The following is a 22,997-nucleotide window of genomic DNA, read 5'->3' as shown; positions in this document are numbered from 1 at the left end:
AGCAGTAAGTGTGTCAATGTGTAGCATTTCTTTTGCTTGCATCAACTTACAGAAGCAATCCCAAAACAAAGATGGACCTAGCATAGCTCCAAGTGCATAGGGATACTTTAAAAGTGTCTTCTTAAAACCCCAAAAGAAGAAGAAAGCAATTTGAAATCACTAGAAGCATCAAAGCTCCATTTAAAGGAGTTTAAACAGGATTCCAAGACAAAAGAAGGATGTAAAAATTCCTTACGAAGCATAAGGAAATCCTCTAGTTAACATGACAATGATGTTCACAATAGAACCTCCATGTTCCTTCATCCAGGAATTGTAAACTGTACAAAAGACAAAAGACAATTTTTTTTTTCTTGAAACAATTGGAGTTAAGTGACTTGTCCAGGGTCACATAGCTAGGAAGTGTTAAGTGTCTAAGAACAAATTTGAACTCAGGTCCTCCTGACTTCAGGGCTGGTGCTCTCTCCATTGCACCCCCCGAAAAGCCTCCCAAAAGATAATAAAATTAAGTCATTTTCAGACAACATGGAGTAATAAAGAGGTGACTGAGCAACTCAATTTAAATCTCTGTTCTTACACTTGCTACCTATGTGAATTTGGACTGTTCTGCGTATTCCTTAGCAAATTCTTGCTGGGTAGAAAGAATGCTGCTCAAATTTGGAACTATGCCCACAGGGCATACCATTTGATCCAGCAGGGTTTCTATTTGGCTTGAATCCTAAAGAGATTATAAAAGAGGGAAAGGGACCCTAGGTCACACGCAGCTAGTACATGCCTGAATCCAAATTTGACCTCAGGGAGATGAGTCTTCCTGATTCTAAATCCAGTGTATACCACCTAGGTACCTCCTAGACTATTATTAGATATGAATAAATGTCTTTGGAGGTTTGTAGAAATTCTTTATCAAATATATGATTTTCAAAGTAAGGACCAAAAGGTTCTTAGGAATATATATGGGATATAGGGGAAATATGGGTATATCATACTAAAGTTCATCCATAAGTTACATCTATGGAATGGAGGTAACCAGCATTACCCTCAATATGGCTTGGGGAAGGCCTCCAGAGTTGTTGCTAAGGACCATCTTCAGCCTGTTTGGAGATATTTACCACCAAAAAGGCTGCAAGATGGTGAATATTTAATTACTTATAAAGGCTACCTGCTAAATTGTAGAGAGGCTGCAATGTACATGAGTGGAGGGAATATTCACACCTGCAAAATCACAAATTTTTAAAGAATTGAGCACCTCAATGCAAGTAATACTTCTTAGTGGGGTTCAGAATGAAGAGAGACCTAACTTCTCTGAGTATTTTCCATTCTTACCTGCTTTGCAAAGGTAGAAGGTGCCAGTCAGGTTGGTTTCAATCACAGCATTCCATCCCTTTGAAGTGATTGATTCAGCAAAAGAGAAGAATTGTCCTCCTCCATTATTCACCAAGAAATTGATTTTACCATGGATATCTAATGTGGATTTAACCAAATTGTTAACCTAAAACAAGCACAAGAAAATAAATTGGTTAAAGTGCCTAAACTGTTACTGATAACCTAGTGATGAAAATTAGCATGGCTGGAATCTCTCCACAACAGGCCCTAACTCAGTTGACGCAAATTAAAAGAACTAAGAGACAGCACTTCACATTTATAAAGTATTTACAAAGATCAATTGTTCTGCATCTTACTAATTGCTAACCAGTTGCAAACATCCAGAGATCATAATACCAAGATTTAACTCTCTTTTCTCACCATCGAGGACTGGGCCAGTGTTTACTGATGATAATGATAAGAATCAGGGGGCAAAGCACTGAGTCTCAATTTCATGATTTTTACATTGCAACCAATGATACTTGCCCCACAGGCAATGCAGAAAGGAGTATTAGATCTGGAGTAAGGAATTATTGTTTTTGTTTTGTCATTTCTAACTCTTCATGATCCCCTGGTCCATGGGAATTTTTTCTTTTCTTGGCAAAAATACCAGAGTAGTTTGCCATTTCCTTCTCCAACCATTTTACAGATAGGGAAACTGAGGCAAAAGGGTTAAGTGACTTGCCCAGGGTCATATAGCCAGTAAGTATCTGACACAAAGATGCTTCTTTCTGACTCCAAGCTATCTACTGAATCACCTCTCTACCCCTTAAAAGTCTTTACAGCAACAAAATAAAAAATAAGAAGGAAAATTTCTCAGCCCTTAACTAAGGCAGATGGCAGATAGAGTGCTTGTCCTGGAATCAGAAAAACTCGAATTTGAATCTGACCTCCTAGTTGTGTGACAGACACTTAACCTCTTTCCCCCTCCATTTCCTCATTTGTAAAATGGTGATAATAATAATACTTACTTTGAAGAGTTGTGAGAATAAATGAAGTAACATTTGTAAATCACTTAGCACAGTGCCTGGCACGTAGTGAATGCTATATAAATGTTAGCTATTATTACTTTTGATAAGACAAAGAAGGTTGTACTATTAAGCTTTTATCTGAGGAAAAATTTAGAACTGGTTTGTTTAGTGATGGGGAAAATTCACTGCTTTCAACACAGAGTTAGTAATCAACTATTTTATAGGCTTGTCTTCACATTTCATTTTGACTAACTTTATAACTAAAGTTCTTAGGAAAAAAATTCTGAACTATTGTAAAAAAAAAAACAAAGAAAATCACTAACAGATGAATCAGACATGGATAAGAGAGAAGGAGATTTGAGGCAAAAAGACTAAAATTACAAAATTATTGACCACTATAAATGGTGGAAGATCTGTATGATGGTGGTAGGAGAAGAGTAGAGAGGAGTTATGTATGAAAAGTGTTATGAATGTAGACAAACAGGCAAAAACATTTAATAAATGAATTAGATATGTGGAGTAAGTGTGAAAGAGGATGATTTTGCAGTTATTTGGTTATTGGGTTTTTTTATTTGCTGTTCCTAGCATAGTATTTTGCACATAGGAAGTACTTAATGTTTGTTGATTTACTTTTTTGAAAACACTATGCTTAAAAAGAAAAGAAAATTTTCAACAAGGATTTTAAAAAACTATTCATGATTAATCCATTTAATTGATGAAGAGAAATAAATAATTTCCCAAGCATTTTACTACTCAATAGTACATTGGGAGGAGAAAAATATATCAAAGAAGTACTTAGGATCATATGGTACTCTCCACATAATTTTCATAACTTTTAAAGAAAAAAAAATTCCATACATTGGCTTTACCTCTTCTTCATTTCGAATATTGCACTGGATAGGAGTAATGATGGCTGGGTTGGAGGGCTGGCGGGCAGCATTCAATTCTTCTGCTGCAGATTTTAATCTATCAAATTTACGTGAGGCGATAATTACATTACACTCTGGTAAAACAAACAAGCAAACAAATAAAACTATCTTATTAGAGAATAAAATTGAAGATTAAAAATTGAATTTTAAAAAATCTTATTAACTATTGCAAAGTCTAGAACTAATCACATATATTTCAGTGAAGTCATAACTTAATGCATTTGGTTGCTCCATTAATAGATCAAAGCCCAACTAAAGTTTGTACAGGAATGACCTGGATATCTCTATAACAGAAAAGATATTGACCTCTCAAAAGTCTAGTATGTTTCTGCAAATATATAATACATTATGTAAATAACTTTTTCTGTGCTCAATTGCTAAAGCTGTGATATGTCTGGCTATGAAATACAGATCTCTTCAGGTAATGTAAACTTACCTATATCTTGTGTTTCTTTACCACATTGCTATATTCATGATACAGTTTGCTGATATTTTTATATCTTTATAGTAACAACCTTTTTCTCATGTACCCTTCTTTGGCAGTGCAATAAAGATTAGTGACCTCTTCTCAGAATATCATTTTTAAAACATATAAAATAAATACACAGGATTACAAAGAAAACTAATTATATTAATATTCATTTATCAAAATATTTAAAAGGCAAGTTCATGGACCTGAAGTCTATCCAAGACCCTTTGAAATATATTGGCTTCACTAATAATTAATATGCAACAAGAAAATGGTATTTACACACATATATTGTATCTAGGTTATATTGTAACACATGTAAAATGTATGGGATTGCCTGTCATCGGGAGGAGGGAGTGAAGGGAGGGAGGGGATAATTTGGAAAAATGAATAAAAAAAAAAAAGAAATATATTGGCTTCAGAATAAGGGCCCCTGCCACAAAGAAATTCCTTGTGAATAGATCCAAGGTTTTTGTTTCTAGCACTTAGAAGACTGCCCATTACAAAGCAGGTGCTTAATAAGTGTTTATTTATTGTTTATTGATTGATTTAAAGTAAGAAAATAGCTTTTGATCTCATATTATAGTTTCATGCCAAGAATGTTTTCTTCTCCTTTTATTTGACAAACATTTATTAAACAGTTTTTATTTGCAAGGCAAAACAGCAGTATGATATAGTGGAGAGAGAGTCAAGCTCTTAGAATCAGGAAGACTGGAACTGAGGTCTCTTCTGTCATACCTGCTATATCACTTAACCTCCTCTCACTGCCACTCTCTCCATGGCTCTAAATTGCAAAGGAATTGAAGTCTTCATGGGAAAAGGGAATCTCCACACAAGAATTTCCCAAACTGAACAAACCACACTCAGACCTAACAAAATATTTATATGCTTAAAAGAAAGAATAAGATCTTTACCCATTTAATTATCAATCTTATTTGGAACAAGGGCAAAGGAAAAGAAATCCATTGAGTTTTAAGAAATTTGAGACTTGGATCCCTTTCAGCTGACTTGGCTAAATAGAGGAGGCAGGACCTAGACTGGACCTAACAGAGAGGGATTTCAACAGCTGAAGTTATAGAGAAAATGTACATCCTGTTTGGGGAATGATCATCATGAATGAGTAAAGACAGGACAAAGTCAAGGAACAACTGCTTATCTTGGCTGGCACATAGAATACATAAAAGAGAACAGAGATAAATTGGATTAGAAAGGTCATGTAGGGAAAGAATGTAGAGAGCCTTGAGTACAAGACTAAAATTTTTATATTTTATCATAAATGCAATGATGAACCATTAAATTTTTTGAGCAGAAAAGTTATGTCAGCTCTGGGGATTGAAAAAGATGATTTTGGCAGTTATTTAAATGGATGGAGTGACTAAAAGAAAGAATGGAAGTAGAGAGCAATTAAAAGTCCAGGGCAAAAAAATTATAAAGGGGAACATGAGAGCTAATAGAGTTGAGGAGATGGCCATGAGAAAATTTTCACAGGGAGAATAGGTAGGATTTGGGCAACTAAATAGATATTAGGACTAAAGGAAACAGAAGAAAGAATTATTGTTTGAGGCTTCAAATTTGAGTAAAAAGGTGGGTGATTGTGGCCAAACAGAACTAGGGATACTGGAAGGAGAGGAGGTTGAGATAAGATGAGGAGGATGGGCTCAGATTTGGATGTGCTGAGTCACAGATCCTAGTGGACTTATCTGCAAAAATCCCCACTAGGTAAGTGGACATGTAGATCAAGGACTCAGGAGAGAGAGGAGCATATAGAGTTTGGAGTCATCCACAGAGATGATAATTGAAAATAGGTGAGGACTATGAATCAAATCACAAGGGAGCAAAGAAGAGAAAGAAGAGAAACCCAGGGCAAAAATTTAGAGGATGCACATATGCAAAAATGTTTGTAACAGCTTTTTTGTAGTGGCAAGGAATTGGAAATTGAGAGTATTCTCATCAGATGGGGAATGGCTGAATAAGTTATGTACATTCATATATATGTATGTATGTATATCATATGTATCATTCATATGATACACAAATGTAATCAAATATTATTGTTCTATAAGAAATGATGAGCAGGTTGATTTCAGAAAATTCTTAGAAAGAAGATGATGCTGAGTGAAGTAAGCAGAACCAGGAGAAGAGCGTATGCAGTAACAAGATTATGTGATGATCAACCGTGATGAACTTGGCTTTTCTCAACAATGTGGTGATTCAAGGCAATTCCAGTAGACTTGGGATGGAAAATACCATCTGCATCCAGAGAGAAAACTATAGATATTGAATATGAATCAAAGCATACTATTTTTACCTTTTATATTTGTTTTTTTTTCTTACTTTCTGGTCTGATTTTTCTTGCACAATATGACAAATGTGGAAATATGTTTAAAAGAATTGCATATATTTAATCTATAACAGGTTGCCTGCTCTCTTGGGGAGGGGGAGGAGGGAAGGAAAAAAAAAATTAGAACACAAAATCTTACAAAAATAAATGCTGAAAACTATTTTTACATGTACTTTGGAAAATAAAACTATATTGAGAAAAAGTTAAATATTAGTATTAAAAACATTTTCCTTATTAAAAAAGAATAAGAAAAGAAAGATATAGTAACGTTTGAGAAGCATTTAAGAGAAGGGGTGTCATATTCTGTGATTTGATCTACTCAACAACTTTGACAGGTAGAAACTAGAAGCATTTTCTACATGTTCCGGAGGAGAAATCTAAAGATGAAGTTAAAGGCTTGTCCACAGTAACAGAAGCAAATGAGTGCAAAGCATGACTGAAATTCAAATCACAGTTAACTCCAAGCCAAACTGGCCCCAGATAGGAACCACAATCATCTAGCAACACTTTCATGAACCAATAATATCAAGGCCTCCCCCAACCCCAACCATCTGATGTTCTAATAATAGAAAGTCTCCACTGCCTTTAAAGAAGAAATATAATATGATGAACATTGCAAGAACACTGTAGAAGTTGAGAGTCTGCTCCAGTGTTGTAGTGAATGCTTACTGTCTTTAGACAAGAGATAAGCTGAAGTCTGCTCTAAAAGGTTACCTCAACCTTGGAATTTTGTCTAAAGAGACCACTTTCACTATTCTTAAAATGTACTTGCAGGGCAGCTAGATGGTATAGTGGATAGAGCACCAGCCCTGAGGTCAGGAGAACTTGGGTTCAAATCCAACCTCAGATATTTAATATTTCCTAGCTGTGTGACCCTAGTGAAGTCACTTACCCCCAATTGCCTCAGGAAAAAAAAAAGTATTTTTTTAAATTTCCTTTCATCTATTGACCCTCCACAGGGACTTTCTTCTCATTCCAGTAACAAACTAGCCAGCTATTTGGCAAATATTCCCCAGAAGTTTTCCCTTTCCTCCTTTGATTAATGTTTCCTTTCTCTACTGTGAAAGTTGTTAATAATTTATCTTAAATTGTGGGCAGAATGCTGCCTTTTGGTCCCGGATTAAAGGCTCGAAATGATACAAAAAGTAAACCTTATAATCTCGAAAGTTGATATTACCACCAGCTTTCCCCCCTGCTTTCACTTTGGCCTCCTATGTGGGCTCCACAATTACTGGGTCCCTTAGCAGTACGCCTCTCCCAGAGGTCCCCAGGTCTCAGAAGAGTAAATTCCCCCACAGCCGCCACCCACTGCCTTCTCCCTAATGATCTTGTCCCCACAGCCTCCCTCCAACTAGTCCCTCTCCTCACTTCCAGATTCCAGAATTTCTGGCCTTCTCAAGAAAACCCCGTTCCTCTCCCGTCATTGGCTCCCCACTTCTAGTCACGGTAGCTCCACCCCCTCTCAGTGCCAGCCCCTTGTCCTTCTCCCCAAGTCCCCGCAGTTCCCTCTCCTGCCTGGCCCTTTTTCAAGTTTCCTCCTCCCTCGCCTCCTAGTGTCCCACCAACTCCTACCTTTCGCCCCTTTTTCTCTCCTCACATTGTATCCTCAGTTCCTGTCCCACATCACCCTAAGCCCTTCTCCCCATTCCCCGCACTCTCATTCCTAGTATCCCACCAGCTGCTAGCCTTCTGCCTGTATCCTTTTGCCTCAGAGCCTTCTTTCTCCCCCGCTCTGTCTTTTTCGCTCTCAGCATCCCTCAATCTGCACCTGCATCTCCCAGGATCCTCTGCCCCTCCTGCTCGGTGTCCCCAGTTCTGCCCCCTCCCCTGCACCCCGGGCCGGGCCGGGCACACAGACACACCTAGGTGCAGCAGCTCGCTGGCTATGGCCTTGCCGATGCCAGTGCCGCCGCCGGTGACGATAGCCACTTGGTTCCGCAACAACCCCGCCGCCAGGCAGCTCTTGATCCCCGCCACTGACCCCATGGCCTGCTTTGTCTCTAACCCACAGAGCGATGGCTCCCAGGCCCACGGACAGACAGGCAGAGCAACCGACCCACAGCAACCGGACAGTCTGCTCGCCTTCTGGGCTTTTTATCAGCTCCTGGTCAGAGTCCACAACAGCTTAACGGTGGACCGAAAATCCTAAAATAGGACCAATTCCCCGCCCCCGCAGGGCCACCCACTTTCGCACCTTGTGATCGTCTGGAGAGGAGAAGGATCCTAGCCCAGCAAGCCCGATCTGGATGTTCGCCCCACCCTCGCGCTATGCTTTGCCCAGACACCAGCAGAGGGATCTCTAAACACTGAGCAGAGAGGTGAGGCGGTTCCCGCAATCCCTGCATCCTCTCCCCGCCCCCGATCCAGGTGCAGCCTCAGGTGAGAGAGTCTGGCTCCCTTTTGTTCTGTCTTCATGTTTGTTTGTTTTAACATTGATATATATTAATATATATATAGGACTGGGCGCCTAGTGGGGAATGGAATGCATTTTCCTCAGTTAAAAGAAAAATCCATTTCCATTGTTGCTCTTGGATAAAGACAATCCATGCATCTCTGGATGCACCAACTGGGACTAGAATTAATTGGCTTTTGTTCCCTTCCCTTCTCCTCTAGGGATGCCCTTGCTGGTCTTGTGGACAGCAGCCTAGGGGACAGGAGGCAAAAAAAAAAAAAAAAAAAAAAGCAGCTTTGTCAAAGAAGGCGGTGATAGGGACAGCGGGTCGAATCCATCCCGATCTTCCCCCAGTTTCTGGCTTGAGGGCTTGGAAAGGTGACTTGGCGTTTGCATCTGCTTACACATTGAACCGTAATGGAAGAGTCCCTGTAAAAATGATGAGTATCTCCCTGTTCTCTTAGGCCAGCGCCTTATCTTTTGCACAGGGAAGAAAGGAGGTGAGGGATGATGGATTCAGCAGCATCTGGGATGAGGCAATTTCACCTCTGGCTGCTTGATAACGGATTCTTCTTAAAAAGGGACCATGCTGGACAGTTTTCATCTCTGCAAGTATGTGAGATAGAGTCGGGAGGAGCTTTCTTACCTATTCCTGGATGATGCAAGAGAGCCAGACAGGACTACAATTTGATTTTTCCTGATCATTTTGTGTCAAATTGAGTGTTGGATTATATTGATTATTATTGTTGTTGTTAATCTTATTTCATGTCTGCAACACAGTAGGGGTATACAAGGTGATCTGATCTGGAGAAGTATCTGTCTTTATTTGGAAATTTGGCAGGGCTGTGTGATATGCCTAAGGGATGTCCTCAACAGAATAGGAAGGATGCTTCTTTTAAAGGTCAATTGTTATAAGCTCTCGTTCTGTAAGGGGGTTGAAAGTGGGGGGTTGAAAATCAAGAGAAAAGATAAGCAATTTGATAACAAAAAGACAGCAACATAAATCTTTTTAAAGTGATTTTTGAGAAGGTAATCTTTTTCTCTAGTAAGTCTTATACCTCTACAAAAACTAAATATAAAAATCATAAAAGCATGCCACCCAGATTTTTAATGTGGTTTCATAAGATATGTTGAAAATCTGACTGGTCTAGTAGATAGGATTTCATAGCTCCCTCCACTACAAGGCTACCCAGCCTCTGGGACTTCAGTTCCTAGAAAACAGCAGTCCCTATCCCCTTCCTATCATCTTGTATCATTTTCTATATCATCCATTCTAATTTAGTAGTAGTAGAGTTTTTCCCCTTTCTTTGTAGAGCACAGCTGGTAGTTCATGCCCTTTGAAAAAGATAATGGGCTTCTCTTTCAAAAAAAAAAATCTGAAAGAACACTCAAAAGATTTTCACTCTGAAATGGTAGAAAGTCAATTATGTTATATTGCTAGCTGATACCTGCTGTTCCCTTCAAAAGTTATTAAAAATATTTTTCACTTATTATCTCATTTAATTCTCACAATAACCCTATGAGAGTATTGCTATTTTACAAATGAAAAAACCAAGACTTCGAGGAATTGATTTGCCCTCTTTTCTCACAGCTAGGGATTTTTAGAGAAGACTTTTGAATTCAGGTCTCCTAGACTTCAAGTCTGACAGTCTTTTCACCTAATCATGCTATTCCAGTGATGGCCTGATGGAGGGTTGTCTCATTTTCCTGTCTGTCTTAGTAGATGGTCTTTGAAAGTGGTTAGAAATTTCATCACCTTGTAATGAACTTTGTGATTAAATCTCAGATAGCAGATTGATCACTAGAGTTCTTCTCAAAGCCATTCCAATTTATGAAGACTTATCAAGAAAAACAGAGGGAACAAGTGAAGACTCAGATCAAATCTTGCCTTTCTGGGATACATTGGACAAGTCACTTCACAGTGCTCCCAGGCAATTCTCAAAGATTGTCTTTATATCCCAGCTGTTCACCTGCATTTCAGTGGAGTATATTTTTCCACTACTCTGCCCCAGCATTCCATTCCCCACTAGGCGCCCAGTCCTATATATATATTAATATATATCAATTTTGTAACAGAAACTTTATTCCAGAGCTTTTGTCCCTCAAAACCCCTCTTATTTTTCAGTATCTGACTTTTTGTGACTCCATTTGACATTTTCCTGGCAAAAATACTAGTGAGATTTCCCATTTTTTTCTCCAGCTCGTTTTACAGAAAGGAAACTGAGATAAACAGGTTTAGTGAGTTGCCAGAGCTAGTAAAATGTCTAAGGCCAGATTTAAACTCAGGAAGTTGAAGCTTCCTGGTTCGAGACCTGGCACTCTATCCACTGCACCACCTTGTTGCTCTACTCCTGATGAATATTATACTTTTTATTGTTTTTTTTTGTTATTTATTTAATATTTTATTTTCCCCATTACATATAAAAACAATTTTTAACATTCACTTAAAATTTTTTTGAATTTAAAATTCTCTCCCTAGCTCCATTCCCTCCACCCTCATTGAGAAGGCAAGCAATTTGACATACATGTGCAGTCATGCAAAACATGTTTCAAACTTAGTCAAGCTGTGAAAGAAAATTGACCAAAAAAAAAAAAAAAGACCTCAAGAAAATACGAAAGCAAAGGAAACATATGCTTTGATTTACAATCAAACACCATTAGTTCTTTCTCTGAAGATGGAGAGTATTTTTCAGCCTAAATCATTTGGAATTACCCTGGTTCAATGTATTGTTGAGAATAACTAAGTCATTCACAGCTGATCATTATACAACATTGATTTTATTATGTATAATATTCCCTTGGTTTTGCTCACTTTACTTTTCATTTGTTTGTGTAAGTCTTTTTAGGTTTTCCTGAGAACATGCTACTTACCATTTCTTATCATATAATAAAATTCCATCACAATCATACATCAGGACTTTTTCTGCCATTTCCTAATTGATGAGCATCCTATTAATTTCCAATTCTTCTCCACTACTTAAAGAGGTACTATAATAGTACAAACTAGTACAATACTACTAGAAGTATTACTTTGTCATGCTTTTATAGCTCTTTGGGTTTAGTTCCAAATTCCTCTCCAGAATAGTTGGATCAGTAAACAACTTTACCACTAGTGCACCAGTGTCTTACTTTTCCTATTTCCTCTTCAACCTTTGTCATTTTCCTTTCCATATTAACCAATCTGATCTGTATGAGGTAGTAGCTCAGAATTATTTTAATTTGCATTTCTAATACTCAATAATGATTCTCATCCAAGCTCAAATGGCCCCTTTGGCATTTTTGCTTATACCTACTTCTCCTTTATTGGCCATATTGGTTCTTTCACACCCCTTACCTTTGGTCAAAGAGGGGAAGTGTTAAACATTATAAAGACACTTATTTCCCAGAGCTAAGGCCCAGAAAGCAAACTGTCCTCTGAGCTTGACATAGCAAAATACTTTGGTTCTGGATGATCTCACTCTTTTAAAAAGTATATTGCTTTGACCAGCATCAGATACTCTCTGAGGAAATTCCCCCTATTTTCTAGGAACTTGAGAGCAAGAGGCAAGTGATCGATTATATCTCTTAACCTGTTCACAATCCCTGTTTCTTTAAATGCTAAGTGAACCAAATTATATACTGTCATGCTAAGTCTAGTTTTGTACCCTGCTGTGAGACAATCAACTGGAAGACTTCCCAAAGGACCCAGGAATGCCTTCATTGGTCACACTTGAGCCTGCCTTGAGAACTGCTACTCTAGACCTAAGAATGATTATGTCATGGTACAACCCACTTTTGTGTTTGTAAAGCACTGCCTCTGCCCCAGCATGGTAAGCCCTCCTCCTCCAGTTGCCTAGGGGCTTAGTTCCTTGAGGAGACCTATCAGGAAAGTATTTCCCAGACTTTCATTGCTAGCATTGTTTGCTTGCAAGCTGAAAAGGATGGGGAAACTAGAATGTAGGGGGAGAAAATGCCAACTCATGCTTGAATCAGGTGGTTAGACATATAACTACACATCCACAAGTTTGGCAGCTATGGGAGTAGTTGGAAGATCTGATAGGGGCATTTAAAAACAATGATTGATTGCTAAGTTGCTAGTTTTCAGACAAGATATTTGGGTTGCTTAAGATGGATAATTGTGAGAAAACTCCTTGCATTAATCTTTGGATCTGAGTTTCTGGTTAGCATAACATAAGTTTTTAAGTAGCACATAGACATAAAGCAGTTTTTCAGCCATAAAAGGCTAGGCTCAAACAATGCAATAAGGTTTTCACATAATTGCCATATAAGACATAATTATATTAAATTAGGTACAGCTCAAACTACTTAGAGGGCTCACAATGTACTGGTTCTAAGAGAGATCTACATGTCACTAAGGTGACCAATAAAACTTAAACATAAGCATCTTGGAACAAAGCAATTCAGTTATTATTACCAATATTAATTAACATTAAGTCTCCTTATATCCTAGTAACTCATTCTTAATATCCATTTGACCAGTATATTTTGAGTCCCAGATGTTCATGTAGTTATATGATCCTAAGTATCTATTACTTAATATAATTTAGTATAATCACTTAAATTTGGTTCTCTAATTTTGAAACTTCAGAGAGTTTCAGTTTATATACCATTTCTGTTTCTCTTCTTAGCTAAATCCTGTACCTGACGTAAGAATATTTTTAAAATGTATGAGAGTCCAACCATAAAATGAATTCTTGTCTTTTAAAATTATTTGACAGATACTTTAAAAAATGAGAAATTAATTTTACTTTCTGTACCATTATCATTACAATTTATGTGTAAAAATCCAGTTAATCCTTAATTAATAAATCCTTAATCCAGTTTTGAGAACTTATTATCAAAACATACTCAAAACCTATATGAAAAAATGTGGAAGCCAATAATATACATCTATTTATAATTCTTAGAGAAAACAATCTAATCCTGTTGCTTTTCTTAAAATTTTCTATTCCATTTAATTAGAATACTTTTACATTACAATTTTGTTTTATTACTTTGTATAATCATTTTCCCCTTTGGAGGATATAATTCCTATATCATAATTTGACTATAAATGCAGAAATTTTTAAGATGGTAATATTTTAATCCTATTATAGTAACTCAGAGATGTTCCAGTATCAATCTGTTATTTAATAGATAGAGTGTTGAATTTACAAAACTTCTTGATTATAGAAATTTGCTATAAAAGAAAAAAGTGGGACATAGTTATAACAATGTTGTTTTATTGTAATACCCTTGCTGTTTTTGTTGCCAGGCACAGGGCAAATCTCAGGATTAACTGGATAGGAATTTTCCTTTCAACAAGGAAACAAATCAAAGGGGAAATAGAGTCATGAGGATACTACTTAGACTGTGCTTGAGGTGGTTCCCCCAAACCTCTCTCAACACAGACATCCACTTTTAGCAGTTTTCAGACTGTAGCACATGCCTTTTTCCATTATTGGCTTTATGACAATTCACACAACTATGCTTATAATCAAAAGCTCAAAATAACTCAATAATAGCCCCAGGAATTTTATCTTATGTAGCAAAATTTCAGTAACCACAACTTAAAGCTTGAATATTTTTCCTAATATTTCCATAACTTCATTAATTCTTTATTTATAAATTAAAACTATCCAGAGGCTGGGGCTTCAGACATACAGGAAATACTTGATTGTTGACTCTTCATTAATATATTGAATCTTACTACTTACACACTTTCATAATTGCCAACATTTTCAAATGGGAAAATTGCTATTATAAAAAATAGTAATAGTAGTAGTAGTATTACCTGTTTTATAACTAAATATATCTCATTAAATAATTAACAATTTTCCACATATTTAACCTATATCAGATTACTTGCTGTCTTGGGGATAGGAAGAAGGAGATGTCCTGCCACAATTCCTTTAATTGTCCTGCCTCAGTTTCCCTAATTATCCTTCCTCAGTTTCCCTTAAATTGTTCTGCTCAATCCTGCACCACTCCTCCCTCCTAATCATCATTATCCAGATTAGGGAAAAAACTTTCTATCTTAGACCTCATGACCCTAGATCTTCCTTACTTATAAGTCTGTCCAATGCCTCCCCCTATTCTGTCATTTTCGGTGCCTTCTCCCACCCCCTCCCCCTGTCACAACCAGATTGATAGTTCGTTCCAGATCTCTGTGCTCTGACTCCACCCCTGCTTCCATTTACTCCCTGAAAGCTTGGAACTGCATGCATATATATATATGTCATTGAGAACTCACATTGCTACTAGATTCTTGGAGACCATAGTCTCACTCAGCCCTGGAGGCAGAATGAATTCTTCCCTGCCTCCAGTAAATCTCTCCCTTTCAAGTGAAATATTAAAAACTCTCTAATCTCTATTTTGCCTCAGTTTCTCTGGCACTACATACAGAGGGGATGGAGGGAAAAAATTTGAAAAACAAAGTCTTACAAAAATGAATGTTGAAAACTATCTTTACATCTATTGGAAAAATAAAATATTGACAAAATGAAAAAAAAGTTTTCAAATATCTATTTTTTATCACACCTTTTAAAAATCCCAATGGAAGCATAACAGAATCCAAATTAAAAGACAAGTTTTGTCTAAAAGCATTTCTGGCTTTCAAAGGCCTCTCAAATTCTACAATATAGATTTAGAAATATAATGCAATTTAGAAACACAATAACACAAACAATAAATTTCAGATAACATCAATTGAATTTCTAAGTTCTCACATATAGAAATCATTGATCTTATTACTTTGGGCATTTAAAAAACTGCTTTAGAGTTATCAAATATGGAACAATTAAATTAAATTTTTTAATAGAAAGGATTCTAAGTTAGAAAAACTGTACTGAAAGTTGAACAGGAAGAATAAAAGATAAGATATTAGTGAGTTCTTCCTTCTAGTGAGAGTGAAATAACATTAGATTTTGTAGTTCAGAGGCTATTTTGTTCTTAAGGGGAAAAAAAGGAACTGTTTGTTTTTTTTTTGTTTTTTTTTTTTTTTTTAATCATTATTTCCCTTAATCTGGCTATGCTTCTACTTAAGCTAGAAGGTAGAGAGAGATTTGCTTCTAATCATAACCCACTTCTTATGTAGTGTCATCATCTTTAGGGAAACCACTTCACAATGGAATTTAAGTACTTTAATCAAAAAAGCCATCTGCTTTTGCTATTTCCAGGCTGTTTCCCATGTTTGCAATTCTCTGCATCCTTATCTTTATGTCCTATCTTTCTTCAAGACAGCTAAAATATCAACTTTTACCAGAATAATATGTGTGCATACACACACCCTCATATGTTGTTTGTACATCATTGTTTGTATATTGTCTCCTCCATTAATTTATTGAAAACAGAGACTACTTTATGACTTTCTTTGTATCTACAGTGAATGGTCCAGTGTCTGCACATAACAAAGTATTTATGAAATGCTTGCTTACTTGACAAGGTTTCCAAGGGCCCTTCCTCTTCAGGAGAAAGGTTAATGTAGCTGCTACACTTTCATTATCTCCCCTTCAGACACCCAGTTACCAGGAATTTTTTTTAAACTGGAAAACTTGTTTTTCATTTTCTAAGACATTGTTGCTGTTTGCTCTCTGTCGCACAAATTCATGCATTTCCTCCACAATTTAACAGATGCTCCTCCTGCCAACTGATTATGGAGGATTCTACATTTAGAATCAAAAAAATGTGAATGGTGACAGCAGTGCAGAAGAGACAGCCAGGTCATCTCCTTGTATTCAAGCAAAATCAGCACCCAAGCCAGAGATTCTTCTTCTGTTTTTAGACCCTCTCAATGGAAGACAGTACTACAGCTTGCCTCAATTATTTCTTTTTTAATTCTAAGTACCCTCACTATCAAGAAGACTTTCCTTTATATGTAATCAAAGACCCTCTTGTTCTTTCCTCTTTAGATAAAGAAGAAAAATGGCTCGTTATCCTTTTCAGCATGAGAGCCCTTCTGAGTGTAGAAAGTTAGATCTGATTTCTTCTTCTACTCAAGTAACAGCCACCATAATTATTACCATTGATTTTTAGAAAGGCTTCAATTTTCACAGAATACCTAAGTCTTAGGCACTTTTGATAACTTGAAGTGCTAACATAAGGAAGAGAACTATCATGTGACTATTATGTGCTATGAGAAAAAATGTACAATAGCCTCTAGTGTTCCCCATATTCCATTCACAACATATGGCATGGGAGCTTCCATTCTAGCACAATTTTGACATGGGAATCACTTAAGGTCAATCTTTCCCTGGGGGGAAAATATATATATAATTTTTTATCAAGTAAAAGAATTAAGATAGGTGCTCTTTAAAGTCTCTTCCAGTTCCAGATCTATGATCCTATGTATCTTTTCCATTGTTAAAATGGGAAAAATTTCTCTAGAATGCAGAAAAAGCGTTGAAGATGGAACTTTGGAGAACACTGGCTAAGATTAAGTAAGAAGGAGGAAGGGTCACTGAAGATGAGAGTATCTAAAAAAGGAGGAATACATTCATTTAGAAGCAGAGAGACATATTGAAGACAAAGATGGGCATAAACATATGGCAAGATTGCCAACAAAGGAATAGTGCAGCTTTAAGAAGTGTGGATAACTTGCATCAAAAAGAAATGTCAGCTATGAACTTAAGACAGGACTTCAGTAACTAGGAGCTATGAGTTATCTTTTTGTCACAAATGTATATTATATGTGTGCTTCACCATCATGTTTGAACCCATCTTTCCTATTGAGCTATATGTACTTTGGGAAAAATGTGTCCTAGACTTTTATAGGGAAATGATATTGTATACTATGACACCTTAGTAAATATCCTGCACTAAAAAGTAATTATCTACTAGCTAATTAAAATGGGAAGCATACCCATGGGAATTCATGTAATCAATTCTTGAACTTTTATTACTGATAATCATCTTAGATAATCATCTTGTTTGTTCTGCCAGTTGTGTTGTTTTCTTCCCAACCCAATTAAAGATGTTCCTAAAAGTTGAAGGAACCATAATAAAATAGCTATGTAGTGAAGAGGATAGATCATTGAGCCTGGAGTCAGGAAGCTAGTTCAGACTTACTAGCTATGTGATCCTGGACAAGGTATTTAACCCTGTCTGCCTCAGTTTCCTCATGGAGCAGTTTGCCATTGACTGGTACTATTGTCAGTAACATTTCATTCCTCCCTGCCCCCAAAGCAATTGTCCATGTATTCACATTACAACAACTAAAAAAAATTATTAAATGAAGATATTGTAGCATATAGCAATTAGATACTGAAATATGGCTAATTAACACACAAAATAAGCATATGATTTTTTACAGAGAAATTTTAAGGAAGACATTTAACTCTGGTTATTCTCCTGCCATGCTGCTACTTCCAACCTCTCCTATCTCCTCCACCTACAGTTTTTTCATCTTTTGCTCTGGAGATGGTAATCAAACCAATCCTATTATTTCTTTCTAGAAAGTCCATTTCAGTTAACTGTTCTATAGTTCCACATAACTATTCTTTTATCCTCCCAAACCAAAACACCTTTTCCTACTTCCATTCCTATACATGTGTTGTTTTCTCTTAGAATGTAAGCTTTCTAAGACTAAGCAGTATCTCTCTTTTGTATCACCAGTGCTTAACACAGTACCTAGAACTAATCCGTAACCTAGAATTAATCCATAATACTTGGTTTTCATTCATTCATTCACTTAAATATTTGAAGGGTTTTTCATAAATATAAAGCAAACTACTTCTTTTTGTTCCCATCCCAAGGTAGAACTAGTTACAGTGAATAGAAGTAACAAAAAAATTTCATCTCAATGTTATAGAAAACTTCCTAACAATTTGAGCTATCAAAAAATCAGAATAGACTGCCTCAGGATAAAGATTTCTTCACTGCTCATGCTATTATCTGACAGGGAAATTGTTAAGGAGTTTAATCTAGATAGTTGTTAGGCTAGATGAGTCCTGAGATAGTTAGTATCCTGAGATATTAATTCTAATATGTAACAATCAAACACTTCATATGACCATACCTTTCCCAGGATCATAGTGCTTAGGAATGTAAAATCTTGAATTAGGACTTGAAGAAACTAAATTTTCTGAGTTTTTTCCTTTCATTTATTTCGTTTCCTCATTGATAGATATGATTTTTTTTCCTCTTCCAGGCTTTCTTCATAGATATGGGGTATCTGTTGCTCAACATCACCCAAGCAGAGACTCTGTGATGTGTGAATTGTAAACTTATCTCTAGGAAAAACACTTCTCAAGAATTAGCTTGGATCAGCCCTATGATGGAGGAGCCTATGACTGTAGAGGAAAAGAGTCAGCCACCAAGTCCTCATCATGGCTCCCTCAGGAAGGTAGTGGCTGCTGCCCTGGCCCTAGATGGAGAAGCCACAATAGGCCGAAGGAAAAAGAAAAAGAAGGAATCTCGGCCAGAATCTATTATTGTCTATCGGTTAGAAAATGAAAAAGCAGAGGAGGAACAGGAAGAATATGAAGAAGGAGAACGTCCTGTAGAGGAGGAGGGGGACAAGTTCCTTGGTCACCCTATGGCTGAGGGTAAGTTTCTCTGGGGTCAGTGTTCTCCCATTCCAGAGAAAAATGACCATTTAGGAAATCAATCAGTTTCTACCATTTGGTTCATTTCCTTTAGAAGTATTTAAAGATTTGTCTTCTTTCTTATCTGTACTTAGAAAAGTAGGGGTGACTGCTTTTAGGCTGATTATTCAATAAAAATTGATGTTTTGCTTTTGACATTGTACATTTTTGCAGACAAACACCCAAATCAACCTCTTCCACAATGTATATTCTCAAGACACAATTGAGAGAAGCATGGCTCTGAAATCAGACTCTGGAATCAGAGAATTTGGGTTCAAATCCTGATTTTGAAGTTCTTCTATGTCTTCATTTGAAAAATGAGAGGATTGGAAAAAATGGTCTTTGAGGTTCCTTCTAGTTTTAGCTTCTGATTATATGATCCATGATCCTAAAACCATCTAATAGGATTTTTGTATCTGATAGCATATCATTTTCCTCACTGAAAGGTTTTGTTCATGTATATAATAATACAAGAATGGATGTGTCCTTTCACTTTGACCATATGGTCAAAGGTTTTTCAGAGTTGACTTTATAGTTTTCAAAAATTAGCACAGAAAAAAAAAAACTAAAATCATTTCCATTAAAAACTATTGTTAAGCAAGGATGTCCATTCTTGCTACTCCTAGTTAAGATCATTTTAAGAAAATATTCTATAGCAACAAGGCATGAAAAAGAAAGTGAATGAATGAGCATTTATTGAGTACTTACCATGAACTGGGCTAAGTACTGAAGATAAAAAGATATACTCACTCATTATTTTCACAGAACTCACATGTTTATTTGGGGAGACAACACATATGGAAGAGTTCAGCTAATGGAAAAGACTGGAAATCCTAAGGGTACAATAGTTGATCAGATAGTAATACCCAGGTATAAGTATTAGCAATGAAGATATTAAAATATCATGTTTTGTGAATATTATCTGAAAATCTTAGGCAATTTGTAAAACATTAAAATATCACTCCCCCATCTTTCCTTTCTAATGAGTATGAAGTTGTTGATTTTTATTTATCTGAGCTTCTTTTTATGTTAGTAAATTTATTTCTTCCTTAGGAAAAAAAATCTGATCATGTCCTCTGACAATTACCTCATTGGGAAGTATGCATTATTAGATTTGAGACATGCATCAGTTTTATTTCATTTTGTTTTTAGATTCTGAATGTAAGATTTTACCTGATAGAATTATCACAAGTATTTCCCCAGTATTTCTCTAGAAAATATTTGTAAAACATAAAATAATCAATCAAAAATGTGTGGTGGGAATAAGTAGTCCTCTTTAGTATAGTGCTGTCACAAGTGAGATGGGATTACAATTCTACAACAGGGAACCAGGCCCTCTAAGTATCATAGTGGATAAAATTATGGGCCTGAAGTTAAAAAGACTCATCTTCCTGAGTTGAAATTTGGTCTCAATCAATTATTAGTTGTGTGACTGTGGGCAAATCACTTAATTCTGTTTTTCCTCAGTTTCCTTATCTATGTAAGATGATCTGAAATTTAAATTTCTGCTTGTTAAACTAAAATATAAATGGTGAAAAGGGAGCACCTTGGCTAATTAAGGACTTTAGCAGAAGGTAAACTTTAGAGGTTTCCATTGTGCCCAATGGAAAAAGGCCAGATAGTGACTAGCAGTGAGCATGGGATTAAAGGAGCACAGGTAAATCATGTATTTTTGAAACCCAGCACATGGTACCATGCCCAACAGTGATAACATCTCACATTCAAATTACCTACAGAGGCCTTATGCCTTGGGAGAGGAGACCCAGAGAGATAAAATCAACAACACAACCAATAGTAGGCTTCCATTGTTTTTCCACATATATATCCTGGCCACACATGTTTCTTATATGTATGTTTATCAATGTGTGCTTGAGGTGTGTTTATTTTTTCACCTGATATGTTTGTTTATGGGCAATGATGTTCCAAAATTCTATGGAGGAGATGGTTTATCATTACTTTTTTTAACTGTAAGATTTCATTTTCCCTGCTTAGCACAGGGTCTGTGCTAGTACTAGTTCCAGGTTTATAAAGACTGATTGATTGGTTGAAATACATTTATTTTTATTTGGTTTTATCTTGTGAATTATTAGTAAAAGTAAACACATATGGGAGAAAAGTGTCATTACTGATGATTTGATGGACAAAGTATGTTGGACCCTAAGGGAACTTGTTGGAATGGAACCATGTGCAAGTATGAAGGAAAGAGTCCCTCTGTGTGTTACATTTATTTATTTGTTTTTTTTTTAATTATTGCATACATGTTTTTGAAAGATTTTTGTTAAAGTTAAAAATTATGATAAAAATGTCATTGAATGAATAGATGCATGAAATTAGTATGATTTTCTAACATTATTAGAAGTGTCAAGTAATCACATTGAAGTTAAGTAAAAGAAGAAACAATAAATATATTGATTGTACTCTGGAAGAAAAAGCCGAAGTCTGTGGTAATTCCGGAGTTCATATATATACATTGCTTAAAGATGAACATATCACTTTTATCAAAATCATCTTCAAAGAGTCATTATTCCTACTCTATAAAGCAGTGGGAAAGTGATTCCACTGGAACACATACTGATAATATCACCTTAATGCTGTGAGCAACTTCTTAAAACCCAACTCTCTAGGACTAAGTTGCAGAGAAAATGCTGACATCCATTAATTGATAGTGATTGTTCAGTTAGGATTTTCACATTTTCACATACAAGTAACATTATAAATCTAGTCCTAATCCCTATGGATGAATAAACTAAGGCTCAAGGAGGCTTCCTGGTTGCTCATGGCCCACAACTAGTGAAAGTCAGAGCACTGATTAACATCTCTTTCTCCTAACAGTATACTTTTCCAATATGCTGCATCTCAATAATAATAACTCACTTTTCTGTAATACTTTAAAAGTTTACAAAGTAATGAGCATACTCTTATATTTTATCATGATGAATTTACTGAATAACTAAACTTTTTCACAAATCTAAACTCTTACCAAAGCTAACTGAACTTCAGTTTTGACAAATGTTCTTATCACACATATACAAAGGTCCAAAGATCTGCTTGAGCAAGCCAACTGTTTCATGACTGGCAGTACAATGATAGGTCTTGAGAAATTTCCATCTGAAATATGGCAAATGAGGTGATGAGAATTTCATGATCTGGCCTTGACTTTTTCCTCTTTTATTCCTGCAGGTTTGTGGAATATACCCCAAGACAGCCGCTATGTCACATTAACAGGCACCATCACCCGAGGTAAGAAAAAGGGTCAGATGGTAGACATCCATGTTACTTTAACAGAGAAGGAGCTACAGGAATTGACCAAGTCGAAAGAATTAACAAACGATGCTGCCCCAGAGGGAAAGAAAACCTGCCAAATTGGAGCAGACCGTGGTCCTCACGTGGTCTTGTGGACAGTGGTCTGCCTGCCGGTGATATTTGTCCTTTCTTTCATTGTTTCTTTCTACTATGGAACCATCACTTGGTACAACATTTTCCTGGTATACAATGAAGAGAGGACTTTTTGGCACAAGATCTCCTGCTGTCCCTGCCTCATCCTTTTTTATCCAGTCCTCATCATGGCTGTGGCTTCTTCTCTGGGTCTCTATGCTGCTGTGGTCCAGCTGTCGTGGTCTTGGGGAGCATGGTGGCTAGCTGCCCGGGACATGGAGAAGGGCTTCTGTGGCTGGCTCTGTAGCAAGCTTGGCTTGGAAGACTGCTCACCCTACAGTATTGTTGAACTGCTGGAGTCTGATAACATCTCTGGCAGCCTCTCCACCAAGGATCCTACTCAAGGGGAAGAAACCTCTGCTGTCTAACTGCCCCATTTCTTCCCCTACACCAAACCCCAGCTTTCCAGAGTGGACCAACAGTATGACTCTTTCTGTGCCATTTCAAAGTTGTAAAGAGTACATGGGAACAATACTGGACCAATGATACCTTCCTTATTCTTCTCAGTAAATTTACTTTTCCCTAGACGTTATTTCTAA

General features: G+C 36.6%; 3 protein-coding genes across 5 annotated transcripts in view; 1 reads left to right on the top strand and 2 right to left on the bottom strand.

Moving 5' to 3' along the window:
- Nucleotides 1-8,433, bottom strand: part of PECR (peroxisomal trans-2-enoyl-CoA reductase) — a 15,877-nt gene extending 7,444 nt beyond the window's left edge. The window contains exons 1-4 of one of the 2 annotated variants that reach the window (XM_074298743.1): nt 8,264-8,433; nt 3,200-3,333; nt 1,321-1,486; nt 236-317 (exon numbers count right to left, since the gene is read on the bottom strand). In XM_074298743.1, coding sequence (XP_074154844.1) covers nt 236-317; nt 1,321-1,486; nt 3,200-3,333; nt 8,264-8,414 — 533 coding nt within the window. In that variant the 5' untranslated portion in view covers nt 8,415-8,433. Of the gene's footprint in view, nt 1-235; nt 318-1,320; nt 1,487-3,199; nt 3,334-7,931 lie in introns of both variants that reach the window. The other variant, XM_074298744.1, reaches the window with a different exon arrangement.
- On the top strand, nt 8,252-22,997 carry TMEM169 (transmembrane protein 169). 2 transcript variants are annotated; one of them, XM_074298750.1, is made up of 3 exons: nt 8,252-8,387; nt 18,588-18,984; nt 22,204-22,997. In XM_074298750.1, exons 2-3 carry the CDS (start codon nt 18,711-18,713, stop codon nt 22,824-22,826), a joined length of 897 nt encoding a protein of 298 aa, XP_074154851.1. In that variant the 5' UTR covers nt 8,252-8,387; nt 18,588-18,710; the 3' UTR covers nt 22,827-22,997. The 2 variants fall into 2 exon arrangements, with proteins under 2 accessions (XP_074154851.1, XP_074154850.1); XM_074298749.1 differs by having other exon boundaries at nt 8,312-8,448.
- Nucleotides 21,255-22,997, bottom strand: part of LOC141560506 (peroxisomal trans-2-enoyl-CoA reductase-like) — a 34,074-nt gene continuing 32,331 nt past the window's right edge. Inside the window, exon 9 of the mRNA XM_074298745.1 lies at nt 21,255-22,794. The gene's annotated coding sequence lies outside the window, so the exon portion shown is untranslated. The remainder of the gene's footprint in view (nt 22,795-22,997) is intronic.

Source organism: Sminthopsis crassicaudata, chromosome 3 (genome assembly GCF_048593235.1).
Source record: "Sminthopsis crassicaudata isolate SCR6 chromosome 3, ASM4859323v1, whole genome shotgun sequence".
NCBI classification, from domain to species: Eukaryota; Metazoa; Chordata; class Mammalia; order Dasyuromorphia; family Dasyuridae; genus Sminthopsis; species Sminthopsis crassicaudata.
Note: the sequence above shows the minus strand (reverse complement) of the source record. Positions and strands in the feature narration are given on the sequence as shown.